General features: G+C 32.3%; 1 protein-coding gene across 11 annotated transcripts in view; it reads left to right on the plus strand.

Moving 5' to 3' along the window:
- The first annotated feature begins 4,189 nt into the window (after positions 1-4,189).
- LOC148626462 (serine/threonine-protein kinase mig-15-like) overlaps positions 4,190-16,890 on the plus strand; it is a 90,363-nt gene continuing 77,662 nt past the window's right edge. For all 11 annotated transcript variants that reach the window (XM_088570481.1, XM_088570487.1, XM_088570482.1 and 8 more), the window contains exons 1-8: positions 4,190-4,477; positions 6,013-6,078; positions 12,451-12,507; positions 13,396-13,440; positions 13,910-13,990; positions 14,411-14,459; positions 14,850-14,911; positions 16,405-16,495. In XM_088570481.1, coding sequence (XP_088426607.1) covers positions 4,421-4,477; positions 6,013-6,078; positions 12,451-12,507; positions 13,396-13,440; positions 13,910-13,990; positions 14,411-14,459; positions 14,850-14,911; positions 16,405-16,495 — 508 coding nt within the window. In that variant the 5' untranslated portion in view covers positions 4,190-4,420. The remainder of the gene's footprint in view (positions 4,478-6,012; positions 6,079-12,450; positions 12,508-13,395; positions 13,441-13,909; positions 13,991-14,410; positions 14,460-14,849; positions 14,912-16,404; positions 16,496-16,890) is intronic.

Below are 16,890 nucleotides of genomic sequence, written 5' to 3' on the forward strand. Positions count from 1 at the left end.
TTTGGTTAGGAAATCTACATCTTCATCGAGAAGTTTCTCAGCCTGCAGCGTGGAATTTTCTGCTATGCCGATGTGTTCTAATGGTTTGCTTCTTTCTAAAACCTGGCCATTTAGAAGGATTTTTATTCTTATTGATGGAACTCCTTCTAAGTTTCCTACTTTTTCGTTTACGCTGCATACAAGATCGGACGGCTTGAAAGAAAATCGGTAATGTTTTTCATTCAGAATGACTTTTACTGGAATCATTTTTTCTCTCGTAAAATTGACCGTAAGAAATTGCAGTTGTTTTTATCAAAGGTTTCGGACTTTAAATATAACCCACCAATCAAAGAATGTTTATTTTTATAGTACGGTAGGTTTAAATGCTTGTATCCATGTATAAATATTATTCATATATGTTCAATATTATACCTAACGTTATGGCTAAAAATAACTTATCTGAACAATTTTATGTCGTTGAATTAACGGGCGGTGCCACTGATTTGCCGGTTTCAATTGTTTTATATTCATGAAAGTGTTAAAGGAAATGCAGGGGCGAGTCCAGGTGAGGGCGTAATGGGCATACGCCCATTTTCCAAAGAAAAAATAACAAAATATTATATTGAATATGGCAATTTATCATATTCTTTCATTAAACGTGTCATAACCCGGTTTCCTTTTATACTGATTCTCGTAATTACGCCTCCCTTTCATAAAATCCTGGACCTGCCCCTGAAATGGGAGCCGTTATGTCTCGTAAATAATGCCAACAAATTTTGTTCTAACAAATGTTGTGGAAAAAATCAATGTGATTCAAATGGGGGAAGGGAAATAATCCAAGCTTTCATAGTGCTTGGAAGAAGTTAAATATTTATATAAAATGAATACGAAAGTTGCATCTTCACGAAATCAACAACAAAATTCCCCCAACAAACAATGGCCAAGTCACTGGAATCCCTGGATCATCCTTGACAGCAAGCATATACATCATGTACGAGATGCATGTGTATTATAGGGCTAAGAAGTGTACGTGGTACTGATATAAAATAACTTCATTCAGATTTTTTAAGTACATGATAAAAGTTTCAAGCATCTACTCCGAATTTCATTGTTTATTGAATGGAGAACACGGTCGAATACCAAAGTAAAATATGTCTGTTCTTGTACATGTACTATTCTAGTTCTTTGATTAATACACTGTCTATTTTGCCTCATACGAGACCTTTAAATACAATAAGTTTCAGTTTGGATAAGTTTTATAGTAATTGACAGCATCCCACAGCGCCAGAGTGTATTGAGCCAACAACAATTTTTAAAAATTATTGTTTTGTTTTGTGGAAATAGTATTGAAATTTTCTTTTAGGAGCACGAACAATTCAAAATTTGTTTTATTATCCCCAAGTTTGAGTGGCGGTGCATAGTGATAATGGTGTCTGTCCAGGTGGATCAAATCTTATAAAAGGTGCATTTTAGCAAATGGGAGAGTGGGTATCAAATTTGTGAGCATTGCCCACTGTTTTTTTTTCTATTTTCCTTTTGCTGTCAAAACTTCACAGGGGATAAAGGTTCATGCAGAAGTGGAACTACAGAGGCGGATACAGAGGTTGTCAAAAGAGGGGCCCGGCTCTGTCATGGCGCAGTGATTTCCTTTATAATCAACAATTTTTCTGACTTAAGTGGGGGTGGGGTGGGCCTAGGTCACTACTTATTTCATGATTAATGAAAGTAGTTACCATAATTATCCATTAATTTATACCTTGAACCATTCCCCTATAAACCCCTAGGCCTATATTTTTTTCCTTAAGTTGGCCTTACTCTCTAAAGCGGATTTTTAAAATAGTTTTTGTCATGCATATGCGAAAACAGCAGTTTTGGTAACTCGTATGGCTAGGCAACTACATATGCTACAAGAACCACAATCATGCAGATAAATTATAAAGGCTGGGTCATATACAAAAAGAATTTTCCCATCAATGAATCCACACTATATAAATGCAAGATATAGGAAATGATACAAGCGGGAAGAGCTATTTTATTTTTGTTCGTCGGTAAAAAGCACTGATAAAAAGAAATAAAAAAAAAAGACACCCATATTTCTGCTATAGAAACGGATTCTATTCCATGCATTTATTTCAAACAATAACACAGACATATATACGAACGTTCGTATATGTGTCCCTGGATAACAGAAGGTGAATAATCAAGTTTGAATAAATTTAATTGTATTCAATATACATTGTAAGGGTCAAAATATATGTAAGTCCCCTCCCCGGTTAGAAAGGGCACAGCAAATTACACTTACTACGCTTTTAAACGATCAAAGTCAGGAGATTGAGTCCACGTTGAACGAGGTTAGTCTCAAAACCTTGACTTTGAAGGATGCTGGAGGTTTGTTGGCAAGCTGTTTTCTTATTTGGTGCAATCTTACGTTGTTGGAGAAGGGGGAACATCAAAATAGAGTTAACGAAAAGTTCTTCTTATCTTCATAACGTCTATTAAAAAGCTATTTCCGATTTTCTTACATTCTAAAATTTCAACAAGATTGAGTTACACCCCCTATCCTTTCATGGATAAGGTTTTCAATTAAAGCATGCATAGGTTCGAGGCAGTCGTATTGGGTCTAGGTGAACTGTATAGGGATGAGGCAACGCCGAGGACCTATATATCTGATGAAGGCCCAATGCGACTGTCCCCCTCCCAAATATTTTAGATATATGAAAATATATCCACTTCATTTTATATAACACTATTTGTATTTTAAATCATTAGTTGATAAAGTAAAAGACAAGTTTACGAAAGTTTAAAATGACAGTGTTTTTTTTTAGAAGCACACAGAATTCTATTTTTTCTATTTTTTTGAGTCGTTGAAACCCAGAAAGTATTATTCGATGGAGTTCATGTGTATGTAGTCAGTGGATTAACTATGCATGTCCGTAAACAGTGAGAAAAAGAAAAAAAATCTCTGAATTCTCAAGAGTATTTTAAAACAATCGAATTGCACAAAGTAGAAGTGTTTAATTACATGCGCTATATAAATACAGTAACATATGCGAAGACGAGGTTATGCTGTAATCGCGCGTAATGTCATTGAGCGCTGCCACTGGCTGCTCTCTGTCACCCCGTAGCAAGTGGTACCTATCTTCACATGCATCTTTCGATTTAGGATAAGGAAAAGAAACGGTTTTTATGAAGATATAAGCATAATATAATGTATATTTATGAAGGATGTCGACAAATTGATTGTGCTGGGTGCATGCAGGAGATACTTTTTACAATTATATGCATGAATTCTTCATATCAAGAATGAGATTTTCTGCAATCGATTTTCTGATTTCTATGATCCACTTTCTTTTATTTTATATCTTTATATCAAAAATTAAATTTTATATAAAAATCGACTTACTGATATAAAAAGAATAATATCAGAAAAGTGGTTTTATCTTAGGATTTATTGATATCATTAATACAAAAATCTGGATATAAACAAAACTGAAAATTGAATAGCACTTAGGGGCCCCAGAGTCATGTAAAAATACAGCTACAATTTTTGTACAAGTAAAATATAATTATTCGAACAATTTAGTATGATTTTGGTCGTCAGTGGTGGATCCAGGGGGCCCGCCCCGCCCCCTTAGAAAAAAGTTGAAACACTGTGTGTTCCTCATCGGTTATCCTGCCTAGAATTTTTTTGCCCCCCCCCCCCCTTACCTAAAACTCTGGATCTGCCACTGATCGTTTCCATATCCCTGATCACAAAATTTGATATCAGATACAATATCAATTCAATGTTATCATAGACCTGTAATTAAAATTAATTACAAAGGTCTAGAAGTTGAAGAAAAAAATATGCAAAATACAGAGTTAATGAAATTTTGTATGAATTGCCTATTCGAAAGTTGGATACCGAAGATACACAAATTTTATGATAAAAGGAAATATTTGAAGGCAGTTAAACAAATCCATTCAAATTTATATGAAATGACGGAAATTAAGGATTCAAATGGTCTACAATAAAAATCCTTGCGGAAATGTTAAAATTTAATAAACTGACGAATGTGTCCATAGAAATCTAATAAAGAAAAAATGAAATATATAAGCTTTTTCAGAGAAATCAAATGCTTCGGGTGAACATAGCTTCAACAGTTACAAATTTAATATTATTTCCCGCAATTTTTAATACCGGAAATAGTCGTTGACAGTTTTCTCCCCTGACTCATGTTACCCAGCATGCACCAGAACTGTCATCCTCGTTTGTGTTCATAAATTTTGTAAATTTAATGCCAAATTATGCCTTTATTTTCATCTACAATAAATATTTTGCATATAAGCATACGCAGGAATATGTGTTGACCGTAAAATGTAACTTAGATCGCCCAGAAACCGACCATTTTCGGGTGTTGTAGTGACTCCAGGTTAACGAGGATTGTCATTTCTGCAGAGGATGGCTTCTCATAGTGTTAACGTTAGTTTAGATGACATTGATTTGTCCAGTTTAAGAGTAAGTATCAGTTTATTGATGTAGGCAATGAACTGCATTTTCTGTTGGTTCAGTTCTTTATAGTTTTCTTCTGATGATTCACGACAAGAAGTAGTCATCAGACATAAACAAAGAAAACAAAAGTTCTTCCTGTCGAATATTGCACTCCTTCACTCAGGCTTCAGCATCATTTAAAACGCACGTATGAACTTCAAAATGCCATTAAAAACCATCACTATAATTAAATCTTAATTTTCCTCTAGAACAATAAATGGACTGCAGATGGTAAGATCTGTCCCTGGACGATTTGTAATCTTGATTTTCATTTATATAATTTCTTAATATTGGAAGTCCACTGTCATTTCTTTTACCTTTTAATACATTTGATGCTGACTAAATAAAAATCTTCATAAGTAGTAAGCCTGATATTGAACATCATGATGAATAAAAGAAATGCTAAAAATTTACATACACTGTAATGCAGTTACTGTACATGTACATTTTTGTCTACCATGTACATGTTTCATTTCAAATCAAGGAAGGGCACTTCTCCGGTACTAACAGAGGAGCTAAAAATAGAAATAATGATATTTAAATAGTTCAGCATTTATTTTTTAAGGAATTCCCTTGTTGGACAGATTCTTACTGAAACATTCAAGGTTTAACTTTCACTTGCTGAGTAGATCTGATTGGGACAGTAAATGTGCATTGTACATGTAACTTCTAAATATATGAGCTATTGTTTTAGAAATACATGTACTTGTCCGTTATAAATGTTCTAACTGTATTACTCTTCATAAGAAGGGGAAAATATCATACTGTCAAACCTTGGTAGCTCTAACTCCAGTGGACCATTCTGATGTGTTCAGTTATTGGGAGTTTGAGAAATTGAATTTTGAAGATTTCCGTATTTTTTTGTTGCCAGTCAGAGTTCGACTTTATTGTTAGAAATTGGTAACTTCCTGTGACGTTTTGTTAGATAATGGAATTTTTTCATTTGATTTTAGAAGGTTTTGTTGATTTGTAGACTTTAAAAAAAATGTGTTTGCTGCAAAAATTTACAGAGTTCAAGTTTGTTGAGTTAATAAATTGTATCATTTAATTTTTTCTTTGATGCTGTCATCATGTTGCGTTTGGAACAGTCTTGAAGTTCAATTATTTTCATGTTAGATTGACCTTACCTAATTAATGGTTACATAAATTTTACCAGTAATTACCTAAAATGACACATGGATTAATGACAGGGCTTCAGTTGTTCATACTTTTTATTACCCAAGCTGATAAAATGGCTGGCGAGTTTGAGTTAGTGAGGGTTTTTTTTGTAAGATTTGTTACTATGTGGACTGAGTTTGAGTGTTAGAGAATCCAAGGTTATTTTTTCATGTACTGATTATATTGGAGAAAAACTTTTAAAGTTTGTACTTTGAATTGTGTTCGTGCCATCTGATTTCCCCATTTTTTGGTAAACATACATATACATTTACCTTCCTCTTTTCGTTTTCCAACTTTGTGTTATGAAAGACATATCTGTTTATACATGTTTTTTTTCTTTGTAGGACCCTGCTGGGATTTTCGATTTGGTTGAAGTTGTTGGAAATGGAACTTATGGACAGGTGTACAAGGTACCCAATACAATAAAAGTAGTGTGTACATGCACATAAATTGTATGTGTACTGTACTTGTACAAAATTTCTTCTTCTTAAGTCCAGCACATTTCCATTTTTGTATGCATGTGCTTATTATTAAGTATCATTTAAAATCTTGGTCATGAGATGTTATACTGAGAAAATACATGTAGTAGTACATGTATTTGGCTAGTAATTAAGCTTAGCTCCTTGTGCTGTCCATTTTATAATGGAACATCTTGATGAATCTTGGATCAATTTCATGATGTCACTTGAAGTCCTTACAAATTCATGTACATGTACATAGAACTAAATGTGGTAGGACCCCATTGATCATCACAATCTTTAAGTATATATGTATCAATACATGTACATGTAGGTACATGTATGTGGTTTTGCTCACCGAGGCACAATATTGCACTGTCAGCAAGTGCCACATTTTATGCTGCCCTTGTTGATATTTTATACAACTTTTTGCCATCCAATAAAATGTGGAATACACATTTTTGTTCATACATGTACAACAAAAAAAGCATGTGTCATTGCTCCTTTACAATTTCAAATCAGTTATGTTTTCTGCCAAGTTCATGATTCATAACACATGTGCATCTTAAAAAAACAAGTGGTAGCCTCACTAACAGGTTGTAAATTTAATCTGGAGTTTGTGCATGCGCTTGTAGACCAAAGACATGAGGAAATGTTAAGTTGTGCGTTGACCATGTCTGGCCAAAGTTAATCAAGAAACACAGACTCTCTTATGTAGATACATCATCCTTTGTAGTTACCCGGTAGTAAACTTTTTGACTAATATCCTGATGTGTATCTTGCTTTGGCTAAATGTGTGTTTATCAATGAGTGGCAATTTTAAGCCATTGAAAATAAATTCTTGTAAAAATGTATACCAGCTTGCATGCCATCTGCATAAATGTAACATACATGTATGTACATACACAAAAATGTATTTATCAATATATCTATTAATTAGCCAACATTTTTGTAAGTCAATTAAAGCCGTCTGAAAATAATTGACATGTTGGTTTTAGAAAGCATGTGTTAAATGCATAATCTGTATTGATAGTGCACAAAAAATCGGAAGAAATAATTGTTATGCAATTACAAGGAAGCTAGTTCCTGTTGAGATTCTCACCAGATCAGGAAATTAATGGTGAATTGGTACATATTTTTGATTTCTTAACAAGGCACTTAAAACTTCATACACATGTACATGTACAAGTACTTTTTTAAGCCTGCTTTAGATTTAAAAAAAATTATGTTGTACATTTGTATATACATTGAACATGTATGCACTACATTACATTTACAAGTCTACATTTTATATTGCCTGAAATACTTTATAAATACATAATCTGTACTATGTACATGTAGATGTAAAAGTTTCTCTATGTTACCTGTTTGATTTTTACTAATTATCCTTTTATCTGCATTCTAATTAAATTTTCAATATAAACAAATGTGATTTTAAATACAAATACATATATACATGTAGGTGCTATTTCACAGCTCTGCCCAGAAAGTGCTGGTCAAGCATTATCTATACATGTCTACACATTTGTTTGCAATTAATTCTGCAGTAGTTGCAACATTTTTTTTTAAGATCAAAAAGGTACAAAATGTAGTTGATCCCCTGTACAGAGTTGTCAGTGTGAAATTTGTATGTAAATCTTGAATTACATGATACAAGTGTTTACATCTGTTGTACAAAGACAGACATAACACTGACTTATGTGACCTGTGTGTCTAGAGGATTCATACAGATATTTGATTACTGATAATGATTTCTCAATTAGTTAATTGTTTCTGCTTTCAGTGTGTTTCAGATTGGTCACATACATAGCATGTACAAATGTACATTGTCAATTTTTTTAAATCTGACAATGAAAATTGTTTTGATGGTTCTGTTACCTCTATTTACATGTATATAAATGTTCAGTAATGAGTCATGTACATAATACAATTTCCAAAAATGACCTGTTCAGTTACATGTACAATGTACATGTACCAGCTTCCGATAGAACAACATTGACTTTTGTTTAATTTCACTCTTCATAAGTTTTATTGTCTTTGTCACTATGACCTAGATTTTCGGAATCAATGTCAAACAATTTTTCTGTGTGAAAATACATGTATGAGTGAATTTTTGAGTGTCTAAATATTCAGATTTAATATCTAATGCATCAGTGTGGTGTGAAATTCACACAGTTCTAGTATCAATTCAGGCAAATAGGATTGATTTTTGACAATTCAATTTTTACAACCTTACACTGTCTGATGAACATGTATATTTACATTGTACATCAATGTGGAATGTACAATCATATCACTTGAGATATCCTTTGTCAGATTTTTATCTTTGAATACTGGTAACTTTTTTGATTTGGCCATAAATACCTTAGATTCATGCATTACTTATAGTTTAAAGTGCACATGGAAGCAAATCGGTGTGATTCAGGGGCCAGACGTGAACAAATCTGACATAGTTTTGGTCAGGAAGTGTTGATGCATGCATCGCATGTCTAGACTCACTTACCCTCAAGTAAATGTGTTTATTATGGTTTATTTAATTAATTCTGTGTTGTTTGGAGGTATTTACTGAAATTGATTTAAAAAAGAAATTTTATAACGATTGCATGCAAGATTACCTGAAGTGTGCTTAAGGGTTATTATTTTTTTATTTAAAAACTAGGTCATATTGACAAGAGCCATTATATACTTTAGTCAATGTATTGGCATGTGTGTTATTAAATATAGATCAATAGCTTTGTTTATATGAGCAGACAAGTTGTTTAATATTAAGGAAATGGGAACAGATAGTTCACTTTTCAAATTCAGACATTTTTATAATATTCATGATTTATATCATGAAATAAGGCATGTACACAATAACACAGTGATTTAGTGAGGAGTGCATAAAAACCATTTAGAACTGTTGAGGACCATTCAAATTATACCTATTTTACATGTCCATCATGTAGTGGTAGAAAGCAAATGTTCTGAAGTTTATATACATCATATCTTTCTCCTCTTACAATCATTGTGGTATGTGCCTGACAGATGGCAATGATGAGACAAAATCACATTCGATCTGACAGAATCTTGTTGAACATATAGGAAAAATGTCAACGAATGCCATTTGGTCCCACAGACTAAAAATCTATTTTACCCAGTCTAGGCAAGCTTATACTGCAGATCTGCTAAAAACCAATATTGACAATAGATAAATTTTTGTCATTGATGCATGATGAGTATTGAACTCTTATGTAAAATGTGCAGGTACATGTATTCTTCAGCCATGGAATCAGCATGTGTAGAGTAAGCAGTCAATTAGATAATTAAATGATGTGTGTCTGTAAGGAAGTCAGAATGACTGGGAAACTTTCTGCCAGATGTGAAACAGATTGTAGACTTGTTGCAGATCTTCTCTTTCTTTGAATCTTAATCAGTTGGCATTTGAAATAAAAGGGGGGACTTGGGAAAGTATTTTTGATATATTTGTTGAAAATGTATTGCATTCCATGGGTTTATGAATTTTGCCTTTTATATTTTTGTCCTAATTTAATCTTGGTAGATTTTTATACGTGTGCATGTGTTTTAAAGGTTGATTATAAAGTTGGAATTCTACATGTACTACACTTCTGATCATCTATTGATTTTCTTTTTATATTTTTCTTTAATCCTTCAAATTCTTCACAGATGTACCACACTCAATTAGATTCTAAAGATTTGACCTGATTTCTGATTAATTGAGTAGAACCATATAGTGATTCATTGGTAATGATCCATTAAAACGCATTGAATGCTTTGATAATCATAGTAGTCAAGTACATGTACACGAACCAGAACATGTATGAAAACTGTCATCCCACTTATATGAGATCTATAAACTGATAATGACCCACAAAGCCAACCCAGTCAACTATATTTTCTTAATTCAATTTATTATCCAAGATTAGAATCTTTAAATCTCTGAACTTTCTGGTAATGATTATTCATGGTATCCCTCCTACTTCCTCTGTTGGTTTCTCCCTCTACCTGTAAAACTTTACACATCAATAATGATTACTCATAGGTTGATCTGGGATGATTACACTAAACTCCTTGACCCTGAGGTTGTACTGAGGTTTATCAGAGTGCTCCAGGGTGCCTTCTTGTTTCATTGAGTTGTGGAAATGTTATATTTTTGAAAGCAGTATGAATTTGCAAGGTGTTCCTATCATTATTTTGGTGTTTTTGTAAAATGCAAATATTTTGTGTGGTTTGGTTTGATTATTTTCTGAATTCTGTATTAATTTTTCCTGTGGCTTTGAAAGGAAGGGCATGTGTAGATTGCAGTGTTAAAAATGTTTTAGAAAAATAGTATTTCTGAATTCCTTCTCTGGTGAAGTTTTTACTTAACTTTTGAGGGTGTTTAGTTTCTACATGTTAAAAAGAATTGATGCTCAAAAATGTTTTTTGATTATCGATTCTTTTTTTAAACTGGTGGACACTTCTGAGGTTGATGACTATGCATTGTTCGGTAAAGACAGCATTCTGGTTAATTCTGTCTGGTTTAAACGGGGTTTGTTTTAGACAGGTTTTGATCTAATGGACAGACTTTAGTTTTTGATGGTTTGTTTTAGACAGGTTTTGGGCTAATACAGGGTTTTGCTTAGGTGAAGGGTTTCTGGGTTTGGTTTTAACGATTGGGGATAAATTCAGACAATATACACTACATAAAATGCATGTTGTTTGTATGCTGTTATGAACTAAAGATGGAATATATAATATATACCCTATATTTTAAGTGAGAAGAACAAAAAACGTTACATTAACAATAATAACAACATGTATAATTCTAATGTGAGAAAATATGCTACATAAGTTTAATGTGCTTTAGTTAAACATGTAAGCTATGAAAATATTTAACAAGTCAGACACAAGTATGATAAATGTATTTATAAGCACTCTTGAAAACCCATTGTAAATAAGTGTAAGCAAGCATATAAATTGTTATCATGTATTCACTGTATTGTTAATGTATGTTGCAAATGGTTAGGGCTTTTATGTGATACCCTCCAAAAAAGTTGTGTGTTCCCCTGATACGTACTAGATGACAAGTTAAGAAGATATTGAAGGATCTTTTCAAACTTTGTTCAGTTATTAAGTATCAGGAAATACAGATCATATATAATACAATTTTTGAATGTACATAAACCTCTTATGTTAAAGTGAAGTAAAAAATATTGGAAATATTTATAAACAGATAGTCACTGACATATTACGTATGGATTTAAAAAAGATGTAAATAACTTAATTTGTTACAGAAAAGTTGTCCTTGGTATTTAACAAATGAAATTAGGACAACAATTAAAAAGCTGTGGTTGAATTAATTATTAGAAGTCAGTTTCATGCATAATGAAAGGAAATATTAATTATGTCAAATCTTAGTTCATTTGTGCAAACTATAATAGTCGTTCTCTAAGATCATGTTTTGATTTCCTTGTGGAATTTGAACCACTTACATAGTACTAAGAAGTGACACCATGAGTAACTTCAATCTATTTTACTGTCAGTACTATGATTTTGATAAGAGGGAGCCATGTGTATAATCAGAACTGTTAAAGAATGACCCATTGAAATTTGGCCCATGTTCAAAATTTCAATCTCCTCTTTTTAATGTCTTCATTGTCACTGAGCCATCTCTGTTGGAACATTACTTAAACATTGCAGTTGACTTCTTTTTACATACTAAGTACATTTATATGAAAACTATTTGACATATCTATGGGTAAGTGGTCTGTCTAGCCTGTACATTGTGGGCTGAAGTACCCTCTTTGTGTGCCTTTTTATTTTCAGATCCCAGCTAGAACTCTTGAGTACTGTCTGTGTGAATAAAAAAAATTATGCCATTCTTTTATTATTCATGAACAGAAAGTCTTGAGGGTTTAAGAGAAACTAGAAAAATAATGTATAATGGATAAGAAGAAGCAGCAAAAAAAAAAAAAAAACATAAGTTAACACATAAAACATTAAAATTGAATAAGCATTGGTAATTCTACCAAAACATGGAGAAATATGTTGTTAGAATGGCATGGATCTAAAGTGAATTGAATTCCTTTACTGTGACTTTGTTTTTTTCATGGTCAGTTGTCCTTTTGCACAATAACAAAAGAAGACACCTACATGTACATGTAGGTCTAGATTATGAACTTGGTTCCAAAGATGAATATGTACCTGTATTGGTCCATTCACAGATATCTACTCACTTTTCTTTTACCATACAGGATCATATAAATTCTGATTCTATACTGATTCAATATTCGATCACAATGAAGTTAATTTATTGATGGTTTGTAAATTTTCTATTTTCAGGGTCGCCACACTAAGACAGGACAGCTGGCTGCCATCAAAGTTATGAATGTCAATGAGGTATTTTTGAGTTCGTACTGTTCATGTACTGTAGTTTTGCTGTATTATAGTTGTTAGTACATTTCACTTGGACAATTTTGTCTTCTAATACATGTACATGTAACACTCAGCTATAGCCAGTGTGTAAAGGAAATCCACAAAAAAAAGCGAAGAAAAAAAAAACCAAACAAACAACAATAGATCAATAGATATAATGAAAATATGAGAAAGTGTCAGTTTTGTAGGACTTAAAAAGAAGTTTTGGCTTCCATGGAAAACTCTTAATGAAGATTGACTTTCCCACAATTAAAATCTGCTTCATGAAAGGAACAAATTCAAGTTTTCTACTTGCCTAAGAGAAATTGGAACATAATAAACAGCTTTCCCACACCAAGTGATGGTAAAATGGATTCCTAGAACACTGAAATATTCATTGAAAGATATTGTAAGCTACATGTAGTAGATGGATCTAAGGAATCAGTTAAGCAATGTGTATACGTTCTTTACATAACTGTGCATGTGTGGTGATGTATATACATAATACCATAAATGGTTAATTTTCGCAGTGTGCAAATTTGTCTGTCTAAAAACGCAAAAATAAATTCTGAAAAATATTCACTGTGGGCTTAGGCTTGAGTACTTACTGCACCACTCTGTATCTACCAATATTAGAAATGCCAAAATTTTTTGTTAACCTTTTTGCAACAAAGTCGCCAAATTTTACACCATCCATAATAACAAGCCCTACGGTAGCAGTAATGAGTCTGCACATTTACAAGAAAACTGAAAAAAAAAAAAAACAAATGGAAGTATGTAAACAAAAAGGCATCCAGAAAAAGTATGGATCACTGTGGTAGAAAATACCTTTTGTAACTTTTTTTATACTTTCATGAACTCATATTTTTGCAGGATGAAGAAGAGGAAATTAAGCTGGAAATTAATGTCTTGAAAAAGGTATTGTATCAGATAAAAAAAGATTAACTTATATGGCATGTGTTTGTTGGAGTTATGTTGTACACACGTTTCAAGGATTAAGTTCTCATCAGCGGCATTATAACAAAATACTTAGGAGGTTCATGATTCAGTAGTAAACTATATACAAGAAGTCATCAAAACCAAAATATATAGTAAAGTGAAGTCTAATCCAGCACTAATAGGAAATGAAGTAAAGTGAAGTCTAATCCAGCACTAATAGGAAATGAAGTAAAGTGAAGTCTAATCCAGCACTAATAGGAAATGAAGTAAAGAAGCATTAAGTGAGAAGAGAGGAATTTAATTTTAAAACTTGTGTATAGTCTGCATCAAATTTTATGCATAATCCTCACTCCCATTTTAAATCCAGAGAGAAGTTAATGCTATTGTGGATGGTTTTGTGTATTAAACACATATAAGTGTTAAATATGACTGTTTTTCTTTCTTGCAGTATTCTAACCACAGAAATATAGCTACATACTATGGGGCATTTATCAAGAAAAGTCCCCCTGGCAAAGATGATCAGTTATGGGTAAGATATTGGCCAATTGTACATATCAAATGTGGATGTTTTTGTTAAAAGCTGATTTTTATGATAATTGTAGAAAAAACCTGGTTTTAACTTTTTACCAAATGGTGAAGACTCAAGAAAGGGTAAGACACTTTCAATGCATGAAATCTGAAAAAAATAGAATGTTTTTTCAGGGGGGAAAAATGTCAAAGTTCCTACAGTTTGTGATAATTTGGGTTTTTTTATAGTGTCTTCCATATTTATGATTACTTTTGTGCATGTACATTTGCGATTACATTTGTCTGTGTTCATTTTTGATGACCTTTTGTCTGCGCACATTTGTGATGATCTTTGTCTATGTACATTTGTGATGACTTTATCTGAGTACATTTATGTTGACCTCTATCTGTGTACATTTGTGATGATCTTTGTCTGTTTCAGCTTGTTATGGAGTTCTGTGGGGCTGGTTCAGTCACAGATCTTGTGAAAGGTAACTGTATATTGTGTAATATTGAGTACCGTAATTCTTATTCTTAGATGGTTTTGTCAACATAAATAGCTGCAATGTTCAGACATACATTTGTGGAATCAGGCATTGCAGTATTCAAAATATTTCCTCAAAATATATACATGTACTAGTAAAGTGATATTTTTGCTGTATTAGCAGTAATTTATTTAAAAGTATATTCAGAAATCAATTGAAGCATTTATTGCCATTTTGACCATTTCATAGATACATGTATTTGGTTAGTTATATTTCTCTGCTAATACTAAGTGTGAACTATGTTAATTTAAATAAGGTTTTATCCAGAACTGACAGAAACTGACAAATGGTTGAAATAAAATTGAAATGTATATGATTTGTGTGTTTATTTTTCAGCAACTAAGGGTAACACATTAAGAGAAGAATGGATAGCTTACATAGCAAGAGAAATACTCAGGGTAGGAAGGTTTTTAAATACTTATCCATTTAAGAGTCTTGCATGTTGTATACCTAAACTTTTTGTAGAACTTGCTGGAAAGTGTTAATGCCCGTTTAAATGATCAAAGTTTGTCATCAAATGTTTTCCTAAGTTTTTTATGAGAACTTTGTTAAAGAAAACTGTCAAAGTTGTCTGTTTACATGATCAAAGTTTAGTATGGTAATTGAAATCTGTCATGGACAGGAAAAAAATCAAGCACCTGATGTTCATTTTCTATTGTCATTCCAAAAACTCATTTTGATTGGTCAGATTCCATCATAGTCTGTTAAAGTCAGTTAAAAAATAGGACAAAGTTCCATTCCATTAAAGGATTTCAATGTACGTCAAATCTGGGGTTTTTATACCAAGGTTTACACGGTCAAAAAGTTTGTCAAAGAAAACTTTGACAAAGGTTTTGATGGAAAACTTTGATTGTGTAAACAGGCAGTAAATCACGCTATGACACAAGCAATAGTGCTGAGGAAGTAGTGATGAAGCAAGATATTTTTATTCTTTGGACTTATGGCCAATATTTTAGTAATTTTATCTTCTTCCACTACCACCAATTTGTGTTGTGTATTTGGGGAATTTTCTATGGAGCATTGAAGTTTTTTCAACAGCAGAAAGTTGATATTTTTTATATTGTCAATGAATTTCTAGTACGTTTGGTTCTGCCAGATTCTTAGATGGATTTGTATTAAGAAAAAATCAGCTCACACTGTGAATAATAAATAACTCTCATTCTAGCAAAACTTCAGTTTGACTTACTAAAAGGTGTTAAATGTTGTATAGTATTTAGACTCAGGATGTAAGAATGATGGTCAGGAAATTAAAAAACAAACAAAAAAAAAAACAAATGGTATTCCTATACATCATACATGGCCTTAAAGAAAGGTCAAATAGAAATTGAAAAAAAAACAATGGTATTCCTATACATCATACAAGGCCATAAAGAAAGGTCAAATGATATGGTGTCAACAAAAAACATCATTGCAAATTTGGATATACTGTACATGTGTTTCAAGGCGTAACCTCACATCTGATGCATTAGAATCAAATACTTGGGAAGATCTCAATCCAAAAAAATAATTGTATACGAAAAGCACTTAAATCTAAACTATTGAAATGGATGCCAAATCCATCATCAATAGGTTCTACCATGTGCAATACAAAGAATGGAGGGATCCTCAGTGTTTAAGGTATTTCGCAATTTTGTGATACTGCAAATTTTGATAAATAAAATATGATATAATATGGGGTCAGAGTGTGCACTTGGTTTTGAGCCTGAAGACACAAATGTGATTTTTATTGTCAATAAAAATACAGTGGTCTTCAAAAAAGTCAGTATACATGCAACATGGTTAGTTGTCCCAATATAGAAAAATAAAAGCAATATTTGGTGATACTCATAAGTGATAGTTTGCCAAAAAAAAAACAACCCAAAATGTAGATTGTATTTTTTGTTTGTTTCAGGGTCTTGCACATCTCCATCAGAACAAAGTTATACACAGAGATATTAAAGGACAAAATGTTTTGTTAACTGACAATGCTGAAGTCAAGTTAGGTAGGTTTAATTTTAGGACTATTCTTGTCGAAAAAAAGAATTCAGGCAAAGATTAGACTTTAATGTGCTGTGTCTATAAATAGATTCTTCTCTAGTAATGAGTGGTTTAAACATTTTTTTCCACTTGAGACAGTAAAATTACAATTTTCAACATGTGAGCTTTAGCCAGCATGTTAAAATATAAGTTTCACCATAGAGAATGGAGAAATAATTTAAATCAAGAATAGGCTGAATGAGAATCAGTTTCTACCACGACAAGTGTAGAAAATTTGGAAAGTGTCAAGTGGCAGGAAAACTAACGCAGATATTAATTACTGCCTGGTGTTTAAAAAGTCTTGTGCATTTTTAATCACAAGTTTAGAATTGGAGAAATGATAAAACACAACAGTGAAATA

Source organism: Perna viridis, chromosome 2 (assembly GCF_037379345.1).
Source record: "Perna viridis isolate PV_CMFRI_1.1 ecotype Kerala chromosome 2, ASM3737934v1, whole genome shotgun sequence".
Lineage (NCBI taxonomy): Eukaryota > Metazoa > Mollusca > Bivalvia > Mytilida > Mytilidae > Perna > Perna viridis.